Source organism: Diadema antillarum, unplaced genomic scaffold, assembly GCF_040938485.1.
Source record: "Diadema antillarum isolate AM-2024a unplaced genomic scaffold, OU_Dant_1.0 seq00000007_RagTag, whole genome shotgun sequence".
In the NCBI taxonomy this organism is placed as follows: domain Eukaryota; kingdom Metazoa; phylum Echinodermata; class Echinoidea; order Diadematoida; family Diadematidae; genus Diadema; species Diadema antillarum.
Window position 1 is genome coordinate 584,222 of NW_027271129.1, and position 27,969 is coordinate 612,190.

Consider the following 27,969-nt stretch of genomic DNA (forward strand, 5'->3'; position numbering starts at 1 on the left):
CCGTTGCCATGGTAACCACAATTTTACCAAAACCTTGCAGTTCAAATAACTTTTCCATCATTCAAGCAATTTAAGTAAAATTTAGTATGTATCATGATCTGGAAGAGTAGTTTTGCAAGACACCAATGTGTTAGTATATGGAAAATGTGTTGCCATGGTAACCACTCTTTTTTGTATTAAAATAAACCATTTAAGCTATGAAGGCCAAATTTGGTGTGTATGATAGTCTTTAAGTGTAGTTATGCAAAGTGTCCCTTGTGTTTGTATCAGAAAATGCATTGCCATGGTAACCACCCAAACCTTGTGGAACTCAGTGTCAACTCTGTAATTGTACAGTAAACTAAAATTATTCTGTTTGCAATTCGACAAGTGCACAAACTTGGTATTAACGTCATTGCCCTCATGACATCACATACTATAAAGCTACACTAGGGGCGGGGGTATTAATCACCTTCAGTGATAATTCTAGTTAATTCTAGTTTAAGGAAAAGTGAACATTCAACACATTTGTGACAAACCTGTCATTTTAATATTTTGCCAATTATGTGTAACTGTCATCACACATTGTCTAGACTTTGTACTATAGGCCTATTAGGAGAACCATGCATTATGGCAGAGGCATACCAGTCTCCATAGTGACATTTCTTGTTCTTATCATATCTTGTGGCTATAACTTTTATGTTCTAGATGTTATTGTCATACTTATTGGTTTTATTTTTCCATTGATATTTTTAGCCACAGCATTAGATACTGGCATATCAGCATCTACTGTCAACTTTGTTCACATACAAGTGAGTGGTGCATCAAATAAGTAGAATTTACTTTGCTTTGGGAAATCAGTGTATTTAGAAGCATTATATTTCCAAATTGTCTGCCTGTTCCTTCAACGAAAGTGAATACATTTGCAAAACAGCAGTCATACTGCATGTAGTTATTTGTCACCCAACTGGGCACCTGAGTTACAAGTTTGAATGATGTGTAAGGAATTGTATGATAAACCAAGGAGGTTTAAGAGATGGAGTTCCAACTGGCTGTATTTATTTAAACAGCTGTCATTTTTCTATTGAGGGAGGCACAAAAGAATTCCACAGGTGCATTTGTGCCTTTGATGATCGGGGTTCGATGTGGCCGTCTTTCTGAGCAATCTGAAGATTCATTTTGAATGCAAACACAGCGTCGGCTATATTTTATTCGTTTATTTATTGAATGAAATGAAATTTCACTTAATGATAAGGCATATGACACAAAAACAAATCCCGTCCAGAAATATGTGCATTAGAAGTGTAAATCTAAGCAGTATGTCATAAAAATATTCAAAACTGTTCCCTCACTGCAATGCCGATTTTATCATCTTTCCGATCACTTCTGACAAATGAAAGTGATATGGTATAATCTTCAAATATAGTTCTTTATTCAGTTATACACTCAGCAAAAAAAGTAAGTTCCCTCCTAGCATTTGTGGATATATCTCAAAAAGTATTCAACCGATTTTCATAATTCAAACGGAAATGGATAAAGAATTTTATTACTCATAACATGAGTGGAAAATCATTGCCACCAGATATCATTATTGGTGTGAAAAAATGCATTTTATGTCAAAATGCATGGAAACAAAAGTTGCACTTTAGTGATTTGCAATGACTTTTACACAAATAATCAAACAATCACTCATGATTCTGAACATTTAAGCATGGGTTATTGCATATTTCTCTATCTCTTTCTTTTCATGAGCATATAGTGAGGTATTTGATAATTGATATGTCCACCACCCACAATGACCAGCCGCCATATCCTCCTCAAACTGTTAACTAAAGTTTGTACTTGGCGCTGCTCAATGTTGGTCTATGCTCTCTGCAAGATGCGCTGAAATTTTTGCAGTTAAGTGTCATCTTTCAACTTCTTGCTCGCTTTCCACTTAATGATATCCCAAAGATTCTCTACTGGATTACAGTCAGGGGATCTTGCAGGCCACTCCATATGTTCGATGCCATTTCCCTCAGCAAACTGATCTACAACTTGAGGGCATGATGCAAAATGCCCACAGGCACATTAATGTGATCAACCTGAATTGGAATTACAAATCACATGGCTTCTCTCAATATTTTCATATTGAGAAGGCCTATTGTTCAAAAAGTATGCATAACATCTGTTTAATAGGGAAGCACATTGTACCTGAAGAAATTCCTGAGAATTACACAATTTAAAAAGATCATTTGATAACTTACATAGGAAATGTATACAATATGCTCTCTATGGCCTAAAGTGCAACTTTTTTTCCCATGCATTTTGACATAAAATGTGATTTTTTACACCAATAGTGATATCTGGTGGCAATGATATGCCATTCATGTTATGAGTAATGAAATTCCCTATCCATTCCCGTTCGAATTATGAACATCCGTAAAATACTTTTTGAGATATATCCAAAAATGTTAGGGGGGAACTTACTTTTTTTGCTGAGTGTATGTTAGATTAGTGAAAAATTATGTAAAGTCGAGTAATTTTGATCTTTATTTCATCAATATTTGCACAATTTTTATTCGCACGTCCCCGTGTCTGTGCCTGTACGTACCGCTCATGTTTTATAAGAAGGGATGGCGAAAAGTAATTACCATCATAAAGACATATCTTCCTTAGAGAGTGACTAGTCATGATGCAATGCCACATGAATCAATTGTCTTCCTATCTGTGGGACAGCTCCAGTTTAGCACATACTTCAAATATTTCTGAGTGGTGGCATTAAACATCGGATCAAAGGGAATAAGACTGTTGTTACTCCATCTCTTGAACCTCCTTGGATAAACTGAGCATGGATGCTTTGTCCATGTTTATTGCTGTTGGCGCACGCAACAACAACTGAAAAAGGAGTATGAAGATATAGTGTCAGTCTGCACAGCTGGATGGGTTCAGTGTTAAGGCATTACCTGCATACAAAGTCTTCTCTGTAGCGTTCTAGTGGTTCCCATTCATGTTTTCTGTGGTACAATGATCCACTTATGTTACTGAAGTTTCAGAATATGTGACTGAAAAAAGAAGCATATATATAAACATAATGTCTTGAAACATGCTTCTTGTGAATCCTTGACCAAATGTATTTTCTGGCATCTCCTTTGTAGATTGATGGGAATGATCCAGCTAATTTACACCCTCAGAGCAACATGGGTAAGTATATGATATTGATATCTTTACAGTCATGTGAAGATATGTTTTTTCTACTTGACCTGGAAAACAGGTCATAAGTATATAAAACTTTAAGAATCAACACAAACATGTGGATCCATCAGATATTGGATTTTAATAGGGGTTTGTACAACATGACTCTTATCATTTGCATGCAACTTTGAGGATCCTAAAAGGATTCCTAAAAATGTATATCTATGATTTAATTTTGAGGGCTCATTGTGAATCAGATGTTGATGATGAACAAAGATTTATCAAAGGCATTATTTTCCATTTGCAGATGAAACAAAATCCTAGCTTTAGTGCTTCAAAATAGTTCTAAAATGTAAGATAGGGATATAAATAGCCATTGTAAGAATGTTATTCAGGAGGCCTGTAATCAGTGTTAAGTATTGTCAAATGTATAAAATGTAAACAATAGTTACAATGAAATTGTGTCTAGAATAAACCATTTACAGTTATGGTTCAATGAGAAATATAGTGTTACCTCATATCTTTAGGCTTTGCTGCAAAATGTAATATGGGATGTTTTGTGATACAACTGACCTACACATATGCATTAAATGTGATAACTTGAACATTTTCTACATCACTGCTCTCAATGGTAAACAATACCTTGAATGCAATGTGACAGACCAAAAATGTGTCCACTCAATAGCTTAATACCAGTATAATTCCAAACATGCATAAAATTTGCCCCATAACTGGTTCAAAGACTTGAAGAGAAGGTGTAAAGGAAGACACAAAGCAATGAGTTTCATTTCAATTTATAGGGAAAAGGGTGGACTTGTTTATTCAAATGTTCACAATGATTCCACCAACAAATTAACATCAGACAAAGAAAACCAACATAGCACCATTGCATACATGTCACTGAGCGTTGGGAAGGAGAAAGTGGCCGAATGTTTCGGGAGATGCAACGTCTCAAATTAGAAGAACCATGTAGGCTACATAACGGCATTCCACTGGCATTCTGCATTATTTTGCTGTCCAAAAATGAAATGCCCTTCACTACTTCTGTGATCTGTCACCAATTGAAAATCAACAGCTGCAGATCCAGTGCAGTTGATATTCTCCAATATAATTTATTCACACACAAAAAAATGTGTATATGTATATCTGTTTAGGAAACATTACACCCCAACAACATGTGAGCAGTGAGACGAGAAGTAAGCAATACAAGTGTAGACTATATAGTGCATTTATTGTATAGGATACTACAACATGGAAGATGCGCCAGTGCTGTGAATGCAAAGCATGTGTGTGACCATTTGAAAAATGTGGGCAAAAGTAAATAGCAATAACATTCAGCTCCGGAAGATGCTAAAGTAAATGTCGAAGGATCCCTTTGACATTCAGAAGTGAATAACAATAATATTCAACTCCGTATGATGATAAAATAAATGTCTGATGTTTGCTTTTCTGTTGTAATGTAAATAGCAATAACATTCAGCTCCGGAAGATGCTAAAATAAATGTCGAATGTTTGCATGACGTTCGGAAATGAATAACAATAATATTCAACACAGTATGATTATTAAATAAATGCCGGATGCTTGCTTGTACGTTCATAACATTCGGCTCCGGAAGATGCTAAAATAAATATCGAATGATCCCTTTAACGTTCGGAAATGCATACCAATGATATTCAACTCCGTACAATGATTAAATGAATGTCGGGTGTTTGCTTTTACTTTCGAAAGTAAAGAGCAATAACATTCGGCTCCGGAAGATGCCAAAATAAATATCAGATGTTTGCTTTTAGACCTACCGGTACATTCGTTTGGAAGTGAATAGCAGTAACATTCTGCAACATACGATGCTAAAATAAATGTCAGATATTTTGCTATAGCATTTCGAAATGAATAACAGTAACATTCAGTTGCGTTGCGTGGGAAAATAATGTCTGATGTCTGCTTTGACGTTCAAAAATGAAAACAGTAACATTCAGCTCCATATATACGATGCTAAACAATTGTCAGATTATTCATTTCACTTTCGGAAGTGGACAGCAGTAGCATTCGGCTCCATGCGATAATGAAATAAATGTTGGATGTTTGCTCTTAAATCTGGAAATGAATAACGGTAATATTCTGCTCCATACGATGCTAAAATGAATAACACATTGTTGCTTTTACATTTGGAAATGATTAACGGTATTTATCGGCTCAGTTAGGTGCTAAAATAAATAGCGGATGTTTACTCTCACGTTCGGAAATGAATAGGGCCTAAGGATAATATTCAGCTCCGTAAGATGCTAAAATGAATGTCGGTTGTTTGCTTTTACATTTGAAAATGATTAACGGCAACATTCGGCTCCGTAAGTTGCTAAAATACTAGTAAAATTGGATGATTGCTTTTACAATTTTGTTTGTTTTAGGCTTTCAATACCGATGTAGAAACAAGGACGATACGATGAAATTAGAAGCTGAATGAATATTAAACGACATGTCTCACATCACGCTCAGGCATCTTGCACTTCTTAAATTTATGGTCTTGGTAAACACGACACATGGTACGCGCCTGCCGTGATAGTAATGTACATAAACATGCATGCGATTTGTCATAATTAATGTGGTAGCGTACGCAGGGATTTACGAAGACAAACACACATGCTTCGTTGCATGTCTTTTCATGCTATTCTAGGTGCTTGCGTCGATCGACGAAACCATACTATGCTGTTACAAACCACATGAACAATGCAAGTAGAGCTTTGTTTGTTGTATCGAAATGGATAAACAAGGTGCTGGAACCAAGATTATCGGCGGATTATCAAACTTTGCAACGCTACAGAAGCACTAAAACAGCATGATTTGATCGTTCTTCGGCCGTGAACTAGTAGTGAAAAAGTCGTGGTTTTGGAGCCCAAGAGCTGCGGACAAAAGCCGATGTAACAATCGGCGGATTATCACCATGAATAGCATGTGTCTTTTGTTCGATTTTCTCGCTGCATAACAAAAGAGTCACTCTAGGCGGCGAGGGGGCAAGGCAGGATGTCGGTGACTGTTCTGCCCGAAAAGCACGACTTTTTTACGATGTAACAACTACTAATCCACGGTAATTTCACATTGATTCCAGCACCTTTTCACAACTCGTTCACCACCTAATCACAGTGCAATCACGGCAAAACCACGGGGACAATATGTAAGTGCAAAAGCACGACTTTTGCACGACTAACTCACAACGAAACCACTAGTAAAGGACGGCGTTTTCAGTGTCAAAGCATCGCGAATAGTGTTGGTAGTGTATTGGGGCACTGAAAATGACAAACTTATCACAGTTATTGCATTTATTTCATGAAGAATTCATCAAAACTGCATAAAACTACATATGTTCATGTTGCTAGAGATGTCAGCAATACAGTGGGATTCATTGTAAGTTATAATATTGTGCATGGTTACCATGGTAACCGGATGCCTACAGGTGATTGGTACTAGTAACCCCCAAAATGCCTCTTACTGCTGCAAACTTTTATTTTTTTTTTATTTTATAGAAGCAATTAAAAAATTTTTTTTTTGATTATCGTTTTAAAAAAAGTTTTCTCCTGTTGCCATGGCAACCAGTATTATCCAATCAGGATTCAGCTGTCAATAACTCAAAAACTAAAGCCCATAATTTCAAAAAGCTCAATAAGCATGTCCTTCCTTCTGCATAAGTGTACCACATATGTGAAGAGTATATTGAAGCATTCTCAAGTTACAGCAAAATTTGTAAATAAAGGCATAATAAACGACCATTGCAAGAAAGATATCATTTTCTATTAGTAAAATGCATGAAAAAGTTGCATCGGTCGTACTTTCAACACAAATTTGACTTCAAATTATAGGCAAATGTAGTTATTAGTAATGTATGGACACAAATTTCCCTTAAAAATATAGGTGAATACAGAGAGCAAAGCCAATTATATTCTAATGTTAGCTCTTTTGATTATTTACAGAGAGATGGTTATTCAAAACAATCCTGGAAAAGAGCAGAGGAAAGCAATTGGTTGTTCATGTTCTTAAAGGAAGTTTATTCAAGAATGTAGATAAATTCCTTTCTAAAGAAGGAATATACATGTGCGCTGGATTATCCATCAAAGAATTAAGCGTACTTTTGTTAACTTTTTTCGTTAGCTATTGTAAAAAAAAAAAGTTATAGAATAAAATGAAAAATCATGATATGTAAATTTGTATCAAAACGTGCAGTAATGAATTAATGCTAAGGAGAGAATGAGGGAAAAATCTTGGGCGTCTTTTCCCTTTTATTCAGGCTAATTATACCCCCGCCAAACGAAGTTTGAAGGGGGTATATAGGAATTAGCGGACGGTCGGGCGGTCGGTCGGGCGGTCGGGCGGTCGGTCCGTTGCAAATCTTGCGTCGCGAACTACTTCCTCAGTTTTCAACCGATTCCCATAAAACTTGGCACAGATGTGTGCCTTGGGTTGTAGATGTGCAAGACGTATTTTTTGACAGTACCCAAAAGTACGTTGCCATGGTAACGGCATATTATGGGCAAAAATGAGTACAAATCTTGCGTCGCGAATTTCTCCCACAGTTTTTGATCAATTTTTATGAAATTAGGTACAGATGTTCATCTGAATATGTTAATGTGCAAGACACATATTTCCGCAGTGGCAAAAAGTGCGTTGCCATGGTAACGGCATGTTATTGGTAAAATATAGGGCAAAATGCTTCATGGCAAAACTGCTTCATCAGTGTTCTTCCAATTCTCATGGAATTCATATTGAATGTTTGTCTTAGGATATAGGTCAGCATGACACATTTCTTGACAGTGACAAAAAGTATGTTGCCATGGTAACAGCTCACATATTATGAGCCAAAATGATGGAAAATTTTGTGTTGCAAACTACTTCCTCAGTTTTTGCCCAATTTCCATGAAACTTGGTACAGATGTGTGCCTTTGGTTGTAGATGTGCAAGACGCATTTTTTGACAGTACCCGAAAGTACGTTGCTATGGTAACGGCATATTAATGGCAGAAGATCAAGGAAAGATCTTGCGGATTAAACTACTTCCTCAGTTTTTTGACCAAAGCTTATGAAATGTGGCACACACCTTGATCTTGGTGGGAAGATGTGGAAGACATATTTTTCTGACGTGTCGGAAGCTGCGTTGCCATGGTAACGGCATATAAATGGCAGAAGATCAAGGAAAGATCTTGCGGATTGAACTACTTCCTCTGTATTCGACTGAAGCTCATGAAATGTGGCACTCACATTGGTCTTGGTGGGAAGATGTGCAAGACATTTTTTGGACGTGTCAGAAGCTGCGTTGCCATGGTAACGGCATATTAATGGCGGAAGATCAAGGAAAGATCTTGTGGATTGAACTACTTCCTCAGTTTTTGACAAAAGCTTATGAAATGTGGCACACACAATAGTCTTGGTGGGAAGATGTGCAAGACATATTTTTCAGACGTGTCGGAAGCTGCGTTGCCATGGTAACGGCATATTAATGGCAGAAGATCAAGGAAAGATCGTTCCTTGGGTAAGACTGTCGTCACGGGGCAGGGGTATTAATCACCTTCAGTGATATTTCTAGTTTTACAGGCAAAATAAACCTGTCTACATTCCAGATATTTTTGGGGGTTACCAATCACCTGTAGGCATGCGGTTACCATGGTAACCATGCACAATATTATACCTTACAATGTATCCCACTGTATTGCTGACATCTCTAGCAACATGTACATATATAGTTTTAAGGCGTTTTGATGAATTCTTCGTGAAATAAATGCAAAAATTGTGATAATTTTGTCATTTTCAGTGCCCCAATAGCGACAAGCGTCACCGACTCTAGTCTTAATTTCTAGCCGTTTTTATTTCGTCTTTATTTCTCTGAGTTGCAGCTTGTGTATTGTGCAGAAGCCCGCTGTATTGCACTAAGCAGAGTGAGGGTGCATACCCAGTGATTGCGACAAAAAACGGCTCGGGCGTCGCAATCACTGGGTATGTGCTCTCACTCGGCTTGCTTCAACTCGGAGAAATAAAGACGAAATAAAAACGTCTAGAAACTACACTACACCGACCCCAGCTTGGCATGAAAAGTTAGTTTGCAGGCAAAAACCCTTGTTTGTCGCAGAAAAAGTCTCTATGCGCTAAGACTACTACACGCACCACTGGCATTGGCGCCCGTAGCAGCACTAGTGATACGTGTAGTAGTCTTAGCGTGCGCAGATGTTCTTGTCTTAATCAAATTACGACGCAATGTCAAGTGTAAATCCTGACTAGTGCTGACGAAATTCACCTGTAGATCAGCAGATGTTGGGGTTTTTCTTTAGTCTGATGTATCACTTCATTGTTCGCTCTTGTTGGTTCTCTTGTCATATTTTTTGGGAAACTTGCGTACATCCGCCAAGACATGTTTTTTCTGGTCCCACTAACATATTTTTGTGAGCAATTTTAGTTCTCCAGGGGATGAAAACACTATTTGAATGTTTTTTTGTTGTATGCTGGGGATATATTGAGGCAGGAGGGCTCGAATCTACAACAGAGTGGTCACGATGGAGACTACTATAGGACCTAATCTTGGTGAAATAACTTGCCTCCTTGCCTGGTGTATGGTGAAAACATGTGAGAGTTCAGTGAGAGCTGAACTATCTCACATGTCCTGTATCATGCCTTATAAGATATTCACCATGGCACTTTTTTGTCTGTCTCTCTGTTTTTGTTTTATTCTTATTTGAAAGCTGAATGGGTATTTTTATGATGTTGTTGCTGTTGTGGTTGGTATTTTCTGTGCGAGCTTGGTATTAAAATTATTATTATCATCAGACATTATTAGGGCCTGTGTTCCACTACTCAGCTGTTCATGTTTCCTTCATATTCTTACAATCAGTATATTATTATTGGTGCTGCTAATCATTACTATTAAATGTTTTTAAGTCTGTGTTAATTTGTGTCCATTTCATGTAAAAGTTATTTCACCAGCGCATGCAAAGTACATTTGTTCCCAAGAAATCGTATAGTACATGGACATGTAAATGCACATAAATTATAATACCTTGAATACTAGCTGCAAAATTCAAAATGTGACCATGCAACCAGTTCACTGCACATCACAATGCACCAGTGTTGTTTGCAGGCACAGCAATGGGTAATGCACCAGTAATGCACCAGTACCACCCAACCACGTGGAGTAATCCAGGTTCTGGCCAGGGAGGGGTGAGACCCACCAGCTCTTTCTCAAAGAATAAGGTCTTGTTGCAAAGTGGCCTGTAAAATTTTATTTTAAAGTGGTGCCGGAGGCATTATGTTTGAAATCAGGTTGTCCGTACATCCGTCCCCGTTCGTTTACGCGATAACTTGAGTAATACTGAGTGGAATTTTACCAAACTTGGTTCAAGTGTAAAGTATCATTGGCCAATTACCTGAATAGATTTTGGGTGAAATTGACCAAAGGTCAAAGGTCAATGTCAAATCATGAAATTGTATCCTTTTATGCGATAACTCAAGACTGGATCAAGCAAATTTCACCAAACTTTGTCCGAGGATGACATACGATGGGGCAATTACTTGATTAGTTTTTGAGTGAAATCAGTCAGAGGTCAAAGGTCAAAGATCAAGGTCAAATCCTAAAATTGAACTGTTTACGCAATAACTCAAGACTGTATAAAGCAACTTTCACCAAACTTGTTCCAAGGATGATGTATGATACACGACATTCAGTATCACTGTTATGCAGATGATATACAAATATTTGTATCTTTTCCCCAACCAGGACTGAACTCTCTGAAGCTGTAAAACAATTGGAATTATGTATTGATGATGTTAAGGCATGGATGGAAAGAAATGGTGTCAAATTTAATAACAGTAAGTCAGAATTTATTCTGATAGGATCCAAACTGATGTTGTCTAAAGTGAATTCTGATACATGTTATGTTAGAAATAGCAATAGTAATATCAAGCCTTCTAACAAAGTTCGTAATCTTGGTGTTGTTTATGATGCAAATCTGACATTCAAAGACCACATTTCATATGTATCCCAATCTGTAAGATTTCATTTGCGTAACCTGGGCTCAATTCGGAGATATTTAACTAGATCAGCAGCAGAAAAACTGATGCATGCTCTTATTTCGTCTCGTCTAGATTTCTGCAATTCTCTGTTTTGCAGCCTTCCACAAAAAGAACTCAGTAAACTGCAACGTCTTCAGAATTGTGCTGCTAGATTACTTATTTTCAAGAAGAAAACTGTGCCTACTACCCCAATACTTCGGTCCCTACACTGGCTTCCTGTAGAAAAACGTATTAACTTCAAGATTCTTCTTCTTGTTTACCATTTATTGCACAAATTTGCCTCTGTCTACTTTCAAAATACTCTTTCATCTTCACCAACCACCACGTAATCTCCGTTCATCAAACTCGCTAAAATTACAGGTACCTCGAATCAAGCATAATTGGGGGATCAGGCTTTTTCATATATATGGGCCCAAAACTATGGAATAGTATGTGTACGTATATAGGCCTATCGTTTGTTGGTTTATTGTCTTATTATTTTCTGTGATACTGTTGTAATGTGACACAATATTTACTCTGTTCTATAGCGCCTTGAGTATCTTTTTTTATGTAGAAATGTGCGCTTCATAAGAGTCTCACTATTATTATTATTATTATTTAATTAAGTAAGTAGTTTTTGAGTGAAATCAGCAAGAGGTCAAGGTCAAATGCTAAAAATTTTGCTATTTCCCCCATATCTATGCAATGTCTGAGGGTATTTTCTTGAAACTTAGTTTAGACATGTACTTCTGAATAAAGATTCCCCAGAGAGTCATGAGGTCAAAGGTCAGGTAAAAATGTTAAGATTCCCCTTTGCTTCCATATCTCGCAAATGATTCAAGGTATCTTCATGGAACTTGGTACATATGCATGTAATGACTGGCATGGATTATCTAGGGAATTTAAGGGCTTTTTACACTTGCAAATTTTTGCCTAGTCCCGTACCAACGGTGGGGCTAAGGGGGGGAGGAGGCTAAAATGCAAAAAATGTTTCTATTTTATACTGAAATCACACTTTTTCTTCATACCTTGAAAACTACTCAATGCATAAACTTATAAAAAGGTTTTAAAAAAATTCTCAAATCCCCAAATACATAATCCTGCACTCGTAGACAATATAGCAAACTTAGTTTAAGGAAAGTGAACATTCAACACATTTGTGACAAACTTTCATTTCAGTATTTTGCCAGTTATGTGAAACTCATCACACATTGTGAAGATATTGTACTATACATGTACACCTATTAGGTGAACCATGCATTATGGCAGAGGCATACCAGTCGCCACAGCGACATTACTAGTTTATTTTAGGGATTGCACTGATTTGAAGAATAAAAGAAAAAGGAAAAAAAACATTGGTGCAACTGTAATGAAGCGTCATCCCACTATCAAAGCTGCATTTACATTAACTTTGCGTCGCTGAAAATGTGGCTTGTAAAGTCTTGCGTTTCTTTTTATACCCCCGCCAAACGAAGTTTGAAGGGGTATATAGGAATCAGCGGACGGTCGGGCGGTCGGGCGGTCGGTCCGTTGCAAATCTTGCGTCGCGAACTACTTCCTCAGTTTTCAACCGATTCCCATAAAACTTGGCACAGATGTGTGCCTTGGGTTGTAGATGTGCAAGACGTATTTTTTGACAGTACCCAAAAGTATGTTGCCATGGTAACGGCATATTATGGGCAAAAATGGGTACAAATCTTGCGTCGCGAACTCCTCCCACAGTTTTTGATCAATTTTTATGAAATTAGGTACAGATGTTCATCTGAATATGTTAATGTGCAAGACACATATTTCCGCAGTGGCAAAAAGTGCGTTGCCATGGTAACGGCATGTTATTGGTAAAATATAGGGCAAAATGCTTCATGGCAAAACTGCTTCATCAGTGTTCTTCCAATTCTCATGGAATTCATATTGAATGTTTGTCTGTTGCAAAATCTTGCGTCACGAACTTCTTCTACAGTTCTACAGTTTAAATGAAACTTAGTGTAAATGATGATATTGAGGTATAGATGTGCAAGACATGTTTTTTGTGTTTGTCGGATAATGCGTTGCCATGGTAACTATGATTTTACTAAAACCTTGTGGATTGAATAACTTCCATAGTATTTAAGCAGTCAATTTCAAAATTGGTATCTATGATGATCTATAGGTGTAGTTATGCAAGACACTCTTTGTGTTTGTACTTGACAAAGCGTTGCCATGGTAACCACGTGTTTCTTCGAAATCCTGTGGAGTGAACAACTTCCACAGTTTTGAAGCAATTGAAATCAAATTTGTTAGGCATTATGGCCTTGAGGCATAGATGTAGAACACATAATTTTTGTGTTTGTCGGACAAAGCGTTGCCATGGTAACCATAATTTTACCAAAACCTTGTGGATTGAATAACTTCTACATCATTCAAGCAATTAAGGTCAAATTTAGTATGTATGATGATCGGGAGGTGTAGTTATGCAAGACACCAATGTGTTAATATTAAAAAAATGTGTTGCCATGGTAACCACTCATTTTTGTATCAAATTGAACCATTTAATCTATGAAGGTGAAATTTGGTGTGTATGATGCTCTTTAAGTGTAGTTTTGCAAAATGTCCTTTGTATTTGTATCTGACAATGCGTTGCCATGGTAACCGCATGTTTTTTTTTTATCATGTGGTGTTAACTTCTTCCACAGTTTTCAAGCAATTGAAAACAAATTTGGTAGGCATTATGGCCCTGAGGTATAGATGTGGAACACATGATTTTTGTGTTTGCCACACAAACCGTTGCCATGGTAACCACAATTTTACCAAAACCTTGCAGATCAGATAACTTTTCCATCATTCCAAAGTCAAATTTAGTATGTATCGTGATCTAGAAGTGTAGTTTTGCAAGACACCAATGTGTTAGTATAAGGAAAATGTGTTGCCATGGTAACCACTCATTTATGTATCAAAATAAACCATTCAAGCTATGAAGGTCAGATTTGGTGTGTATGATGGTCTTTAAGTGTAGTGATGCTGGGGGAAAGCGTGTTTCCATTTGCTGTAAGTTTTATACTCAGTGTCAACTCTGTAATTGTACAGTAAACTAAAATTATTCTGTTTCCAATTCAACAAGTGTGCAAACTTGGTATTAACGTCATTGCCCTCATGACATCACATATATTAAGCAAAACTAGGGGCGGGGGTATTAATCACCTTCAGTGATAATTCTAGTTTTTCCTAGCACCACTTCGGGGTGGCCGGGGCCCAAAGTGGTGACACCCAATGTCGGCCCTACTCCTATGCAGTTTTGACTGGCCCTGCAGAGCTATATTTGAATTGATCATAATGACACAATAAAGCGAAGAGAGTTTGATTTGGTTTGGTGTGGTTTGGTTTTATTTCTGCATTTCCTTTCTCTAGATGCAATAACAAATGAAAACAAAGTAATGAACAGTATGCAAAAAAAAAGGAGAGTATAACAGACAAATCAATACAAGAATGTCTCAATATCATAACAACTTACTTTGTCAAGACGTACTCTAGACCAATATATTGTAACAAAATGATATTTATTTTGAGTAGTGTGTAGTGCATTTCATTTGGAATTCGTGCAAAACCATTGTTAGAGTGAAATTTGTTCATAGCAATTCAGTAACACAATGTAGTCGTGGTTACTTGGTGCTGATTTATATGCACGAAACCACTGTTTGAGTGAAATTTGTTCATAGCAATTCAGTAACACAATGTAGTCGTGGTTACTTGGTGCTGATTTATATATGTAACAAGCTATGCATTCTAAAAGAGTGTTTGAATTGTTCCTTTAAGCCAGTCTTCTGTATTGATGATTATTTGTCAATTAGTGGTTTTTGTGGATTTTCAGATAGTGATAAAAAGTATGGATGATAAGTGCAGCGATAATTCCTATAGTTAGTTCAAAGTTGTGTTACAGAGGTTTGACACATACATTTAGCATTGTGTGTGTATATTTACATTTGTATTGAGACCATACATTTTCCTGGAAATTTTGTGCCATTCAGACTCAATTTTGATGAAGTTATTTTTAAAAAATGTAACGGTGTCCTGTAGCATCGTGACGTGTCCATGTAGCATCGTGATAGTTAAAATCTGGTCCTAAAAGACAAATTAATGCAATTAGCTTGACCAAAATTTGATATAATATGCATAATTACTAGATTAGTCAGATAGCTAAATATCTTAACTCTATTTTCCACAGTTTTACTTTTACAAGAAAATTACACAATGTGTAACTATGCTACACGGTGTCCACCAAATGTAACAAAAAAGGACACCGCGTAGCATCGTGATACATTTTGTAATTTTCTTTTAAAATTAAAACTGTGTACAGGAAATTTGAGATATTTAGCTATCTGACTATTAAATCTAGTAAATATGCATATTGCATCAAATTTTGGTCAAGCTAATTGCCATAACTTGTCTCTTAGGACCAAATGTTAAAATTTCACGCACATGTGTATACAGGTTGGCCATATGACACATTTTAGACAATTAACATTGATTAATTAGTAAACACGATCAGTTATGGGACTGAAAATGGTGTTGATGTTTGATTTAAATGATTTCAATCAAACTGTGAAGAGTTTAAAGGGATAGCTTAACTCTGTGTAAAAATAAAGAAAGAATAAAGGAAATTTTAGGAGAAATTGATAACCATGCATATAATAATTCAGCACAGGTACTATTAGCTACCTCATTTTTCATGTAGCTCCTTTCCATGTAGCTCACGTGCTTATGTGGCTGTCATCGGTGGTGGACGTACTTCTTCACCTCTCCGCCTCTAGCTCCCTCCGCCTCTCTCCTCACGTGGACCTCTCTCGCGAGCGATACGGGTGAAGGCTGAGCCGGGTTTTGATGAGTACCACTTTAGATAACTAGTAGATAATGTTAGTTTAATAAATACCAAGATAATTTATAAATAAATTAAATTTGTATGATTTACAGTAGCTCCTCTCTGAATACCGTATATACCATTGTCTGCTTATGCTGTTTTCTTTTTTCTCTCCCCCTCTCCCTACTCTTCACTTGTGCTTTCCGTGATACTCACGGTTCTACTTTATTTACTCATCGGTTTCAGAGTGATACATCTCGTCAATTTGCTTCTGCTGTATACTGTATATACTTTGTAATAGAACACTCTGCCTGTATACGATTTGTTCCCCATATCTCCAGTTTGTATTGATTACCTGTATACTCATACACGATTTATTCCTCATATACGATTTGTTCCTCATATCCTGTATACGATTTGTTCCTCATATCTTCAGTTTGTATTGATTACCATACTTATACACGATTTATTCCTCATACCTTTATTTGTATCGACTATATCTATATACAAATCCATACACGATCTTTTCCTCAAAACTTTGTTTGTATCGATTATCTGCATACACATCACTGTGCTTATTACACCAATCTTGGTCTCGCAGACTAAGGTGGGGAAGTTTCCATCACATCTCGCATTGTTTTTCTTTTTCCTTTTTTTTTTGTATTATCAACTATTTCTAGTTTCAACTTTCAACCTATTATCAACTTTTCTAGTTTCCATTTGAGAGCGGTATAACTACAATGCTTCTTATCCTTTCCCACATAGTTGTCATTACATACCCATAGGTCACTGTTAAGCGCACTAAGATCTGTACAGTTTCGCTTCACTCCATAGCTGTATACTCTGTCTTTCATTCACCGAACAGTGGACTTTCCTAAGCACGGAGATTAGCCCAGATACTCACTGCAAGCTCCTCTGAAACTCTCCAGGAATTTCTTTTCTTCCCTTAGCAATAACAATCCGTTTTTCAGCACACTCTCTTCCTCGCATTTCCCTAATCCCTTCATCTGTGAATTAGGTCCAATCTGTGCCCGTGGTAGCAGTATATAGGTCGTCTCCTGTGCACCTGTCACAGTCCTCTTTCTCTCATTTTCTTTGTGTTTTTCAGCACTCCCATACAATCACTACAAAACATAGGCTCAGCTCAATCAAATCCATCAAATATGGAGGACACTGAAACGGAACCTGACCCAGACCCCAATGACACTATGTTCACTCCTGTCAAAAGAAACAAACGATCCCGAAAAGACACCATATCACTCGAAGACAACGAAGATGAATTCCACACCCCCTCACGACCGTCAATCTCACTTTTTGTTACAATAACCGGAGTTGACAAAAACATAACTCAATCCAACCCTATCCAAGTAGCAAGGGAAATCAACCGCATAGCAGGACACGTCCTACAAGTACAACGCCACCCCAAATCGTTCGTGATTAAATGCGCCAATTCAAAACAAGTACATTCTTTCTTAGCGACAACCAACTTCTGCAACACTTCAGTCTCCGTGACCAACACCAATACCCCCCTCACCTTAACAAAGGGAGTAATAAAGCGCGTTCCAGTTGATTTATCAGACGACTCAATTCATCAAGAACTACGGGATCAGGGAGTCACCGATGTACGCCGTATTTACAAAAAGATCAATAATACTCGCTCTGCCACATCTGTTGTCATTGTCACTTTCAATCACAAATCTCTTCCTTCAGCTGTATCATTAGGGTATGAACGTTTCGAAGTATCGACGTACATTCCCCCTATCACGCGACGCTTCAGATGCCAACGATTTGGGCATGGCATCGACACCTGCCGGTTCAAGCTGCGATGTGTCAGGTGTGGTGAGCCCCACCAACTTGACCAGTGTCCCATCAAAGGTACCCCTCGATGCTTGCGATGTGGAGGGCCCCACAGTGCCGCTTATGCAGGTTGCCCTGAATACAAACAGGCAAGGAAAATACAGTCAGTTAAAGTACTAAACAAGTTATCTTATGCAGATGCAGTCCAGCAAGTACGGAACTCAACACAACCTGCCCATAACTCTCCGCCCGAAAACCCAACAGCTTCTCAAGTCATCTCAGACCCCGTCGCTCTCCCCAAGCCGATTAACCAACCCTCTTCTTCCCATACGAACCCATCCCTTACTGTTACATCGCCTGCCACCCCTCATTATCAACATCCTCCCGCTACAGCCAAACACTCATCTCAAGTCCTCCCAACCCCTAATCTTCCCCCCACAAGACCTTCGACTTCAGACGCTTCAACACAGGTAGACAAGATCAACCAGTCTTCGCAATGCTCTCCTGGTTCTCCACTTACAGTCGAAAACCTGGTCACCTTCCTTGTTTTTGTTATCAACAACCTAGAGACTGCCAACTCGAAGAGCAACAGAATAAAGCTAACAGTACAGGCCGCCAACACCTGTTAGGCACAATAATACCTCCTGAAAAAATTCATGAGCTGTTAACATCCATTTCTCAATAATGGATATACAGCTGCTCTGCATACTGTTTTCCCTTCCCTTGTTCAGTATGCAGTTCACGCTCTGGCAGTGGAACGCCCGTGGAATATCGTCCAACGGACACGAATTAGTTTACCACATTAACACCTCAAACGATCCCCCACACATCATTTTGATTCAAGAGACTTGGGGTCATATACACACTGATTTTTCTATTCCTCATTATGTATCCATCTGGCGTCACCGTCCCAACTCCCGTAGAGGAGGATGCGCCATTTTCTTACGCTCCGGTATCGCACACGACATCATTAACTGCGCCCCCTCGCTCGAGGCGCAACAAGTTAATGTTTTGTTAGGCACCGTTAAATTGTCTGTTGTTAATTTTTATAATCCATTAAAAAAACTTACGTTAGATAATCTCAAAGCATTAACCTCCAATTGCCTCCCAAATTTTATATTAGCAGGTGATTTTAACGCTCACCATCCTATGTGGGGCGGAACCACGGAAGATCATAACGGGAGACTGATAGCTGATTATATATTATCCAACAACATATCTATATTGAATGATTCCTCCCCTACACGAATCGATATTTCAGGCGGGACATCGTCTTCCATAGATTTAACTCTCTCAAGTCCCTCTCTAGCCGCACGATGCAACTGGTCTGTCTCTACTACCACTATGGGAAGTGATCACTTCCTGATCAAATGTGATATAGCACTTAATACACCTGTACCCAACATCACTCCCACTGATTTCAGATTACCTAAACCATCCCTATCCTTCCACAGGGCCAACTGGGAGCTGTTTGAAAAGGAATTACACAATACTTACAAGATGAAAAATGTTGACATTGAAAACATTTATGATTTCTACAACTTTTTTATTCTGTGCATCCAGAAAGCAGCGGAAACCGCCATTCCAACTAATAAAATTAAAAAACTTCCTCCTAATCCATGGTGGAATTCAACATGCACCCAGGTTATCAAGGCTAAACACAGCCTCACCTGGAGCTGACGGGATCAACAAAGCTCTCATATCCCACCTGACTGATAGCATGATTCATTCGCTGTTACGAATAATAAATCACATATGGGACACTTCCACCCTACCACCCCAATGGAAACACTCTATCGTTATACCCATTCTGAAACCCGGCAAGGATAAGCACGACATACGTTCTTATCGTCCCATCTCTCTGACTCCATTCCTGTGCAAGATCATGGAACGAATGATATCCAGCAGGTTAACCTATGTCATAAACAAACACCATCTGGTATCTCACACTCAATCCGCTTTCTTACCTCATCGCAGAATAACCAACAACCTTCTTCTTCTTGAATCAGATGTCCGTAAATCCTTAATCACTAAACATTACACCGCAGCTATTTTTCTAGATCTCAGCCAAGCATTCGACACCGTCGACCACAACGCTCTCATTGCCAAACTCCAATCCATCGGACTACAAGGTAGATTTCTTGAGTGGATTCGAAACTTTTTAGACTCGCGGACTATACAAGTACGCATTGATTCCTTTCTGTCCGACACTTATCACCAAAATATCGGTCTTCCTCAAGGAAGCGTTATTAGTCCAGTTCTCTTTACTCTTTTCATCAACGACATCTCTTACTGCAGCAGATCCAATATATCTCTTTACGCAGATGATATAGCGATTTGGCGCACTTCCACCAACCTACGATACATCAATTTCAAATTACAGGTGGACATCGACAACATCGCCTCTTGGCTGAAACAATGGGGCCTTTCCTTATCAAGCAATAAATCCAAAGTAATGATTTTTTATCCACGATCAGTTGCCGCCAGTAATTTCAATATACATGTATCTGATACTCCTTTAGAAATTGTGCAAAATTACAAATACCTCGGCGTCATTTTTGACTCCTCGCTATCGTGGTCATCTCATGTAAATTATATACTGAATAAATGTAATAGACGCCTTAACCTTCTTCGGTCTGTATCCGGCACGTCCTGGGGCGCTGATACTAAAACCTTGTTATTATTATATCGTTTATTAGTTCGCCCCCACCTTGATTATTCATGTGAAATCTACAATTCCATTTCCCCAACACTTGCCAAGAAGCTGGACTCAGTTCAAGGCCACGCCCTACGTATAGCCACTGGTGCTCTCCCCTCCACCCCACTACACTCTCTCCAAGTGGAATGCCATGAAGCTCCCTTAGATATACGCCGTGAGAGGGCCGCTTTCAACTACTGTGCTTATCTGTTTTCTCTCTCCACCACTCACCAAGCCCGGGCCGCCATCTCGGACTGCTGGCAGTTTGCCACTGTCAAATGGCCTGAACACAAAAAACCGTTTGCCCTCCGCACTTCACATTTATTTCCCACTTTCAGCAAACTCATCCCGCTATCTGACTGCCCGTGTCCGCCTTGGTCAATATTATTTCCTACAATCGATCTCTCCATTCATGACCACTGCACAAAGACGTCCCACCCTGAAATGCAAAGACAAACTGCTCTCCAGATAATCAACACTACCTATGCTAAACACCTTCATCTCTACACAGACGGCTCTCACGACCCCACCAGCAACAGGGTTGGTATTGGGATTTATATTCCCCGCCACGAAATAAAAATCTACGAAAGAATCTCCCGCATTTCCATATGCCGTGCTGAACTCACTGCAATTTTAGAAGCTCTAACCTGGCTAGAAACTTCTTCTCCACAGAAAGCTGCAATATTTTCAGACTCCCTCAGCGCTCTGTCTTTATTAGAAAACTATTCCTCAAATAAACACGACCTAACTTGCGATATTTTATTGAAATGTTCAAATTTATTATCTAATGGATTTTCTCTTTCTCTAGTCTGGATCCCCTCACATTGTGGTCTAAAAGGTAATGATTGTGCAGACTCTCTCGCGAAGAAAAGTCTAAAAAAAGATTACATAACCATCATGATCCCTCCTACCGTTTCTGAGATTAGACATTTAATCTCGACAAAATGTCTGGACGCCTGGAACGAGACCTGGCGCACATCCACCCATGGTCGTCATCTATACTTCATTCATAGTAATGTCAAACAGCTTTTCTCCATCGATTGTACTTGCCGCCGAGACGAAATTATCATTCACAGACTCAGAATGGGTCGTGCTCGACTCCCTGCTTTCTTACACTTAATTCACAAACACCCTAATGGCCTTTGTCACACCTGCAACTCCCCGGAAACTGTAGGACACTACCTGCTATACTGCACACGATTCCTAAAACAACGTACAGCATTAGCACAAAGATTACATAAATCTACCCTGCAGCTGTCTGATCTTTTCTCCAACCAGCAGTCCATGGACCACCTGCTTCAATATGTAAAGGACACAAACCAGTATTTCACAATTTGATATCTCTTCCCTTTTATCCCTATGCCACTACCTACATTAATTATACCAAGGTATGATGTTTGTAGAGGTCACAAACGACTGCAAGGGAGAACTCCACACGCATACATGTACCATCGATGTACTGAATACGCCTTTGTTCTATTCCGATACCACCGTCATATTCAACGCCATCCTTAGTTCTATATCTCTATTCTTTCTCTTCTTCTACACTTATCTGCATTTTTCTCTAAGGTTAGCATTATCAATGGCTCGTGACCGTCGGACGGTAACGCTTCTTTCAATTGTGATCCATTTTTATATCCCATGCATGTAATCTTGGTAACGGGCTGACCCTATGTCAGAGAGAGGAGCTCAGCACCCTCCACCCCCCTAGCTGTCTGTCTTCTCGTTCTGTCTTCACCCTTTCCGCTATTCTTCTATCAACACTTCTCTTCCACGATGTCTCTGCCTACTAGGCTAATAATAATTAACACCTAGGCCGATAAGACAACTAGAGGCGCCTGACCCCGGGAAAGGCCAAGACATCACCGGCGTCGGCGGGCGGGTCCTATACCTGCTTTGCCGACGGGAACGGCGTAACCCTGCATTTCTCTCGATGCAGGAGTAGGCAGATGACATCATTTCCGGAACCCTGTCCCCTTCCTTCCGATGTATATATATCATTGTAAATATAAAAATAAATGTAATTTGGTGTTTTGTAAATAATTTAAAGTATTTTAGGTTTTTATAATTAAATTTCAGGCATATCTGAATAACTATATTTTTTGGAGTAAATTGCCCACCCGGCAGAGAGCTCCACAATCTAAAACAACAACAACAACATGTAGCTCCCTTGTGAGCTGGTAGTATACTTGCATGCTACTCTGCCCATATTCTCAGTGCTAGGCAGTGAAGAAGAGAGGCTGATCCTCAGGATAGCATTGTCTTTCTGTCTTGTGCTCGGTACGAGTTGTGAACGTGAGTATGTACACACTATACCTGTAAATAAACAAGTTGGTGTTACGGTACATCGCCTCTGAAGTTGTGATGCATTTGTGTTCAGTATAACATAAGTACTGGTTGGAATGAATGCTGGTGGGACTAGGATGGCAACCGGTGGTTCTGCAGTAGAAGACATCTCGTCCAGCAGCCTTTGCGAGCATTCTCGAGCGGGCTTTGCTGCACCGTGGGATAACTGAGTATCTGGACGGACGTCGGAGAACGAAGTTCAGTACTTTGGAGGGAACAAGTACGTCCGACGTACTTCTAGAACTGACGTCGGAGAACGAAGTTCAGTACTTTGGAGGGAACAAGTACGTCCGACGTACTTCCAGAACTGACGTCGGAGAACGAAGTTCAGAACTTTGAAAGGAACAAGTACGTCCAACGTACTTCCAGAACTGACGTCGGAGAACGAAGTTCAGAACTTTGGAAATGAAAAGTTCAAACGACGTACTTACAGGGCGAACGTCGGAGGACGACGTACTCTAGAAACGACTTCGGGAGTGAGAGTGAAAATTCACTTGTCAGTGTGTTGGGTGAATTAGATGTGAGAAGTGAGAATGTGCCTTTGAATCAGATGGTGTGAAGTGCAAGGTGTAGACTGGTGACGTACAAGTGGTGGGAAACTTAAGGTTTTATCCTCTTCATAGAGTGATCGTATATTTCGATCAAACGGACGGTCTGCTCGGTCTGCATAAGTGCCAAGGCCCCGTTGTTCGCTACAATATGTTGGGAGAACCATGCATAATGGCAGAGGCAACCAGTCACCATAGCGGCATTTCTATAGTTACATATTGTCGCTGGGGTGACAAAACCTTGTATCTGAAATTTTGGTGAAAATGACTTTTTTGGATTAATGGTCAAATGATAGGTTCAGTAAGTCCTGTCCGAATCCCAACTGTCTTACTCCAAAAATGAAGCCACCACGGCATGTCAAAGGAAAGGCTTTTCCATTCGCTCCAGTGCTTTGGCCATCATGTTTTTTTGCTCTCCTGAACATTTGACATTTTGTAGATATGAGGTCTTGTCGCCCCAGCGATGATATGTATACAATAGTTGTAATAATGAGTTCATCATCATTGGTTTTAATCGGTATGTAGCCTACATTGTATTTCACTATTAAAGGACAAGTCCACCTACAAATGTGGACTGAGTGAATGCAGCAATTTTAGCAGTACACATTGGTATGATCAGTGAAAGTTTGGGGTAAATCAGAAAATCGGTTTAAAAGTTATGAATTTTTTAAGTTTTTGAAGTCACTGCTGGATGAGAAGACTGCTACAGTGTATGATATGCATAGAACGTTATGAGGAAAATATAAAGAGAATTTCATGAAATGTATTTTTTTTTTAAACAAGAAGTGCGCATTTCCTCGATTTGTCACTAATGTATGTTATTTAGGGTTAAATGCTTTATAATAGTAAAAACAATCGTATCTTGGTCTCCTCGTGTCATCATCAGCAAAATCTAAGTCGCACATTACCAGCCACATTCGTAATTAGGTCTAGGTCGATCTATTTTGAAGTATGTATACATGGTATAAAACAGGAGACAACTGAAGATACAGAAGAAATTATTCACTAACATTGTCACTATCGGTGCCCCGGCACTGTAAGTGAATTGTTAAAACAGCACCACTGTTGTTAGCTTCTGTGCGACCTCGCAATATTAGGCTAACAGCGCTTTTAGTGCGCTGTTACCGCTAACAACATTTCCGTGCGGCCGCCCCTGGTCTTGCTCCAAAGTACATGAATGCTTTATTAATAGTTCATGATGGATTGCCCTGGGCACTGCTAGTCTGAATTCGTGGTAAAGGGTAAAATGCATGCACACGAAAAAAGTAAGCACATATTTTCATGTGATTGCAAACACTACATTTCAGGATGAGTGAAGACTAGGTGTGATAGTTGAATTTCTCATGAATATGTAATAGAACATTCAGTCCCTGGCCATTGTTCAGGACCAATTGTCTGGGTGTTACCCACACACTCCCATACACATCAGTTGACCCCTGTGCAAAGTGAAGTGGAAGAAAATAATAGTGCAATTGTCGTAACGAAGCAGCATCCATGCTCTATCAACGCTACATTTAGTTTAACTGAACGTCTCTGTGAAGTGACTTTAAGTGTCCAAAATTATCTTTTTTTTAATGACATGATTGTTCATGAAGTGAGGGTTTGCATCGCTTTTATACTTTCTTTTCCTTTTTTTTTTGAGTCAAGGATTGCACTGATTTGAAGAAAAAAAAAAGAGGAAAATATTGGTGCAACTACAACGAAGCGGCATCCCGCTATATCAAAGCTGTGTTTAGCTTAACTTTGCGTCGCTGAAAATGTGACTTAGAGTCTTTGCATTCTTTTTTAAATCAAGAATTGTGCAATTTAAAAAAATAGAAAAAGCAAGACAATAATTGACAAGAAGAAAGTATTAATGAAACAAATTGAGCGCAGAGTCAGCGGCATCATACTATCAATGCTTTGTGTCGCTAAAAATGTGTCATAAGTGCCCAAAATTATCATTTCGTTTATAATTGTTGATACTTATCACATAATAAGTGTAGCCTTGCATCTCATTCTATCCTTTCGTCTATTTTTTCCTGATATACTTCAAAGATTATGCAATTTAGAAGAACACGGAAAGAAAAGAAAGAAGAGGTACATGAAAAAAAAAATAGTGCAACTGTAACGAAGCAGTATCCGCAACTATCAATGCTTCATATGCATCGCTGTGAAGTAGAAATTAATCAATGAGCGGGTGCATATTTTGAGTAGAACATTCGGAAAATATTCAATCAAATAAGTAAGAAGCTACATCGCTGCAAAAATGAAGGAAGTCTGTGATTGTTGCGGGATTTATGTTTTCATGTTGATGTGCACTGCAGGTGATAGGCATTTTAACTTTGTTTCCCCGTGTATCATGGAAACTCAATATAGACAGTCTAGATCTTGGCCTGAGGTGATCTGATATTTAAAAATAAGTGACATAAACTATTTTCTCTGGATTCATTTCCTTTATTTTGCATCGTTTATTGATTACTGATTAAGAGAACAAATTGTCTTGGTCCCAAGGATCTTTATTATCATACCGAGTTCCCACTGTATTTATTTTCGTGTGGCGTTCTGTGCTGCAATTTCAGCTAGGGTGTACTTAGTGCTTTATTTTCATTGTTTCTCATACCTCTCATTTGGTACGATTTCTTTCAAATAATATCACTTTATTCCTCCCTTTTTGTTTCATAAGTATTTAAAAGTAATTCTTTCAACTGTCTCGCACTGCACATGCATTTTCGTAATGCTGATTTCACCGCTTTGCTGTAGTATTTTTGAAGGAAGTTTGATCCTTTGATGTGCTATGACATGTGTTATCTTTTTATGCCTCCGCCACGAAGTGGTGCCGGAGGCATTGTGTTTTCGGGTTGTCCGTCCGTCCATCCTGTCCGTCCGTCCTTCCGTAATGAACTTTGTGGACAGCGTAACTAAAAAACCTTTTGAGGTATCCGAATGAAACTTGGCATGTATGTGTATTAGGGGGTGAAGTTGTGCCTATCAACTTTTTGGTGCACATGCTCAAGGTCAAAAGGTCAAGGTCAAATATGTAAAATTTCATTATTTCAACCATATCTATGCAATGCCTGAAGATATTTTATTGAAACTTAATGTATACATGTATTATAAAATTAAGATTCTCTGGTAAAAGTTTGGGGTCATGAGGTCAAAGGTCAAAAGGTCAAGTGAAAATATTAAAACTTCACTTTTTTCTCCATAACTTGGAAATTGTTTAAGGTATCTTCATGGAACATACTATATATACATGTACTGACTGGCAGTGATTATCTAGAGAATTTAGGGGTCAAAGGTCAAGGGCAATGCTTCAAAATTTTACTATTTCCCTCATTTATGCAATGCCGGCAGGATTATTTTTGTTTTATACTTGGTGTATGCATGTATAATCTAATAGAGATTCGCTGGAAACTTTCTTTTTTTTCTTCTTCTTTTTTGCCTCAAAGGTCAAAAGGTCAAAGATCAAGGGAAAGTGCTGAATTAACTTTTTCCTCCATATCTTGGAAGTGGCTCAAGTTATCTTGACTCTTTCTACATAAATGCATGTTCTGCCTGACAGTGATTATCCTATGAATTTTAGGGTCAAAGGCCAGATGAAAATGGTACCAATGTACTTTTCAATGCAGAAATTGCACTTTTTCTCCATACCTTGAAAATTACTCAATGCATAAACTTATGAATGGGTCAAAGTCAAGTGAAAGTCCTTCAATCCCCAAATACATGCTCTCCTATTTATCCAATTAAACCTAGGTCAAGGATGGTGAACATTCAACACATTTGTGACAAACTTGTCATTCTAATATTTTGCCAGTTTTGTGAAAATGTAATCACACATGGTCCACATGTACTAAAGACCTATTAGGAGAATCATGCATTATGGCGGAGGCATACCATTCGCCTTAGTCTAGCGGGCGACGTATTTTTAGCCCAAATCAGTACTTGATTGCCAGTCAATAGAGGGCGCGACGGTGAGGAAGTCAAGTCGACTAAAAATACGTCTAGTAAGAAACATCCGAATAGAGGCGTGGAACCGGGCGTGGTAATACAGTTGCCAGTCTCGAATATCGAAGTTTCATTGGCTGAGCACCAATGTCAATCAAAACACATTGCAGAGCCCAAATGAATTCTGGTCTACTCTCTTAGGTATAATACAGATTGTCAGTTTCAGTAATAATAGAATTTCCCTGTCTCTTTCACATTATTATAGTATTTTGCCATTCTTTCCCATTCATTTTGAGGTGTATAACATCTTACCTTAGGCCTACTTCAAAATATGAGAATGATAGCAGTCAATGCAACTACATGCATTTGAAAATATTCGTGAGGGTTCTGCACGTGGAAACTACTCTAAAATTACTGCCGAATGCAAACCTCTCACTGTTGTTGTAAAGTCTACGAGATATTCACTGTGATTGTCGGTTTTGAAAGTGTAATTTATGAATTTTCCCATTGGTAATTTTTTCCACTTTGAAATACTCTATATTTTCATATTAGATTTAGCAAGATATTTGCTAAACATTAATAAAATCTGCCGTCAAGATAACAATCTCTATTGTCAAGCACCATCTACATTAAACAGGCATTTCGTT

General features: G+C 38.6%; 1 protein-coding gene across 4 annotated transcripts in view; it reads left to right on the forward strand.

Moving 5' to 3' along the window:
* Positions 1–27,969, forward strand: part of LOC139724957 (ADP-sugar pyrophosphatase-like) — a 136,573-nt gene that overhangs the window by 79,867 nt on the left and 28,737 nt on the right. For 3 of the 4 annotated variants that reach the window (XM_071636074.1, XM_071636075.1, XM_071636076.1), the window contains exons 6-7: positions 736–791; positions 3,117–3,162. In XM_071636074.1, the coding sequence (XP_071492175.1) occupies positions 736–791; positions 3,117–3,162 (102 nt within the window). Of the gene's footprint in view, positions 1–735; positions 792–3,116; positions 3,163–10,900; positions 10,974–27,969 lie in introns of those variants that run through there. The other variant, XM_071636077.1, reaches the window with a different exon arrangement.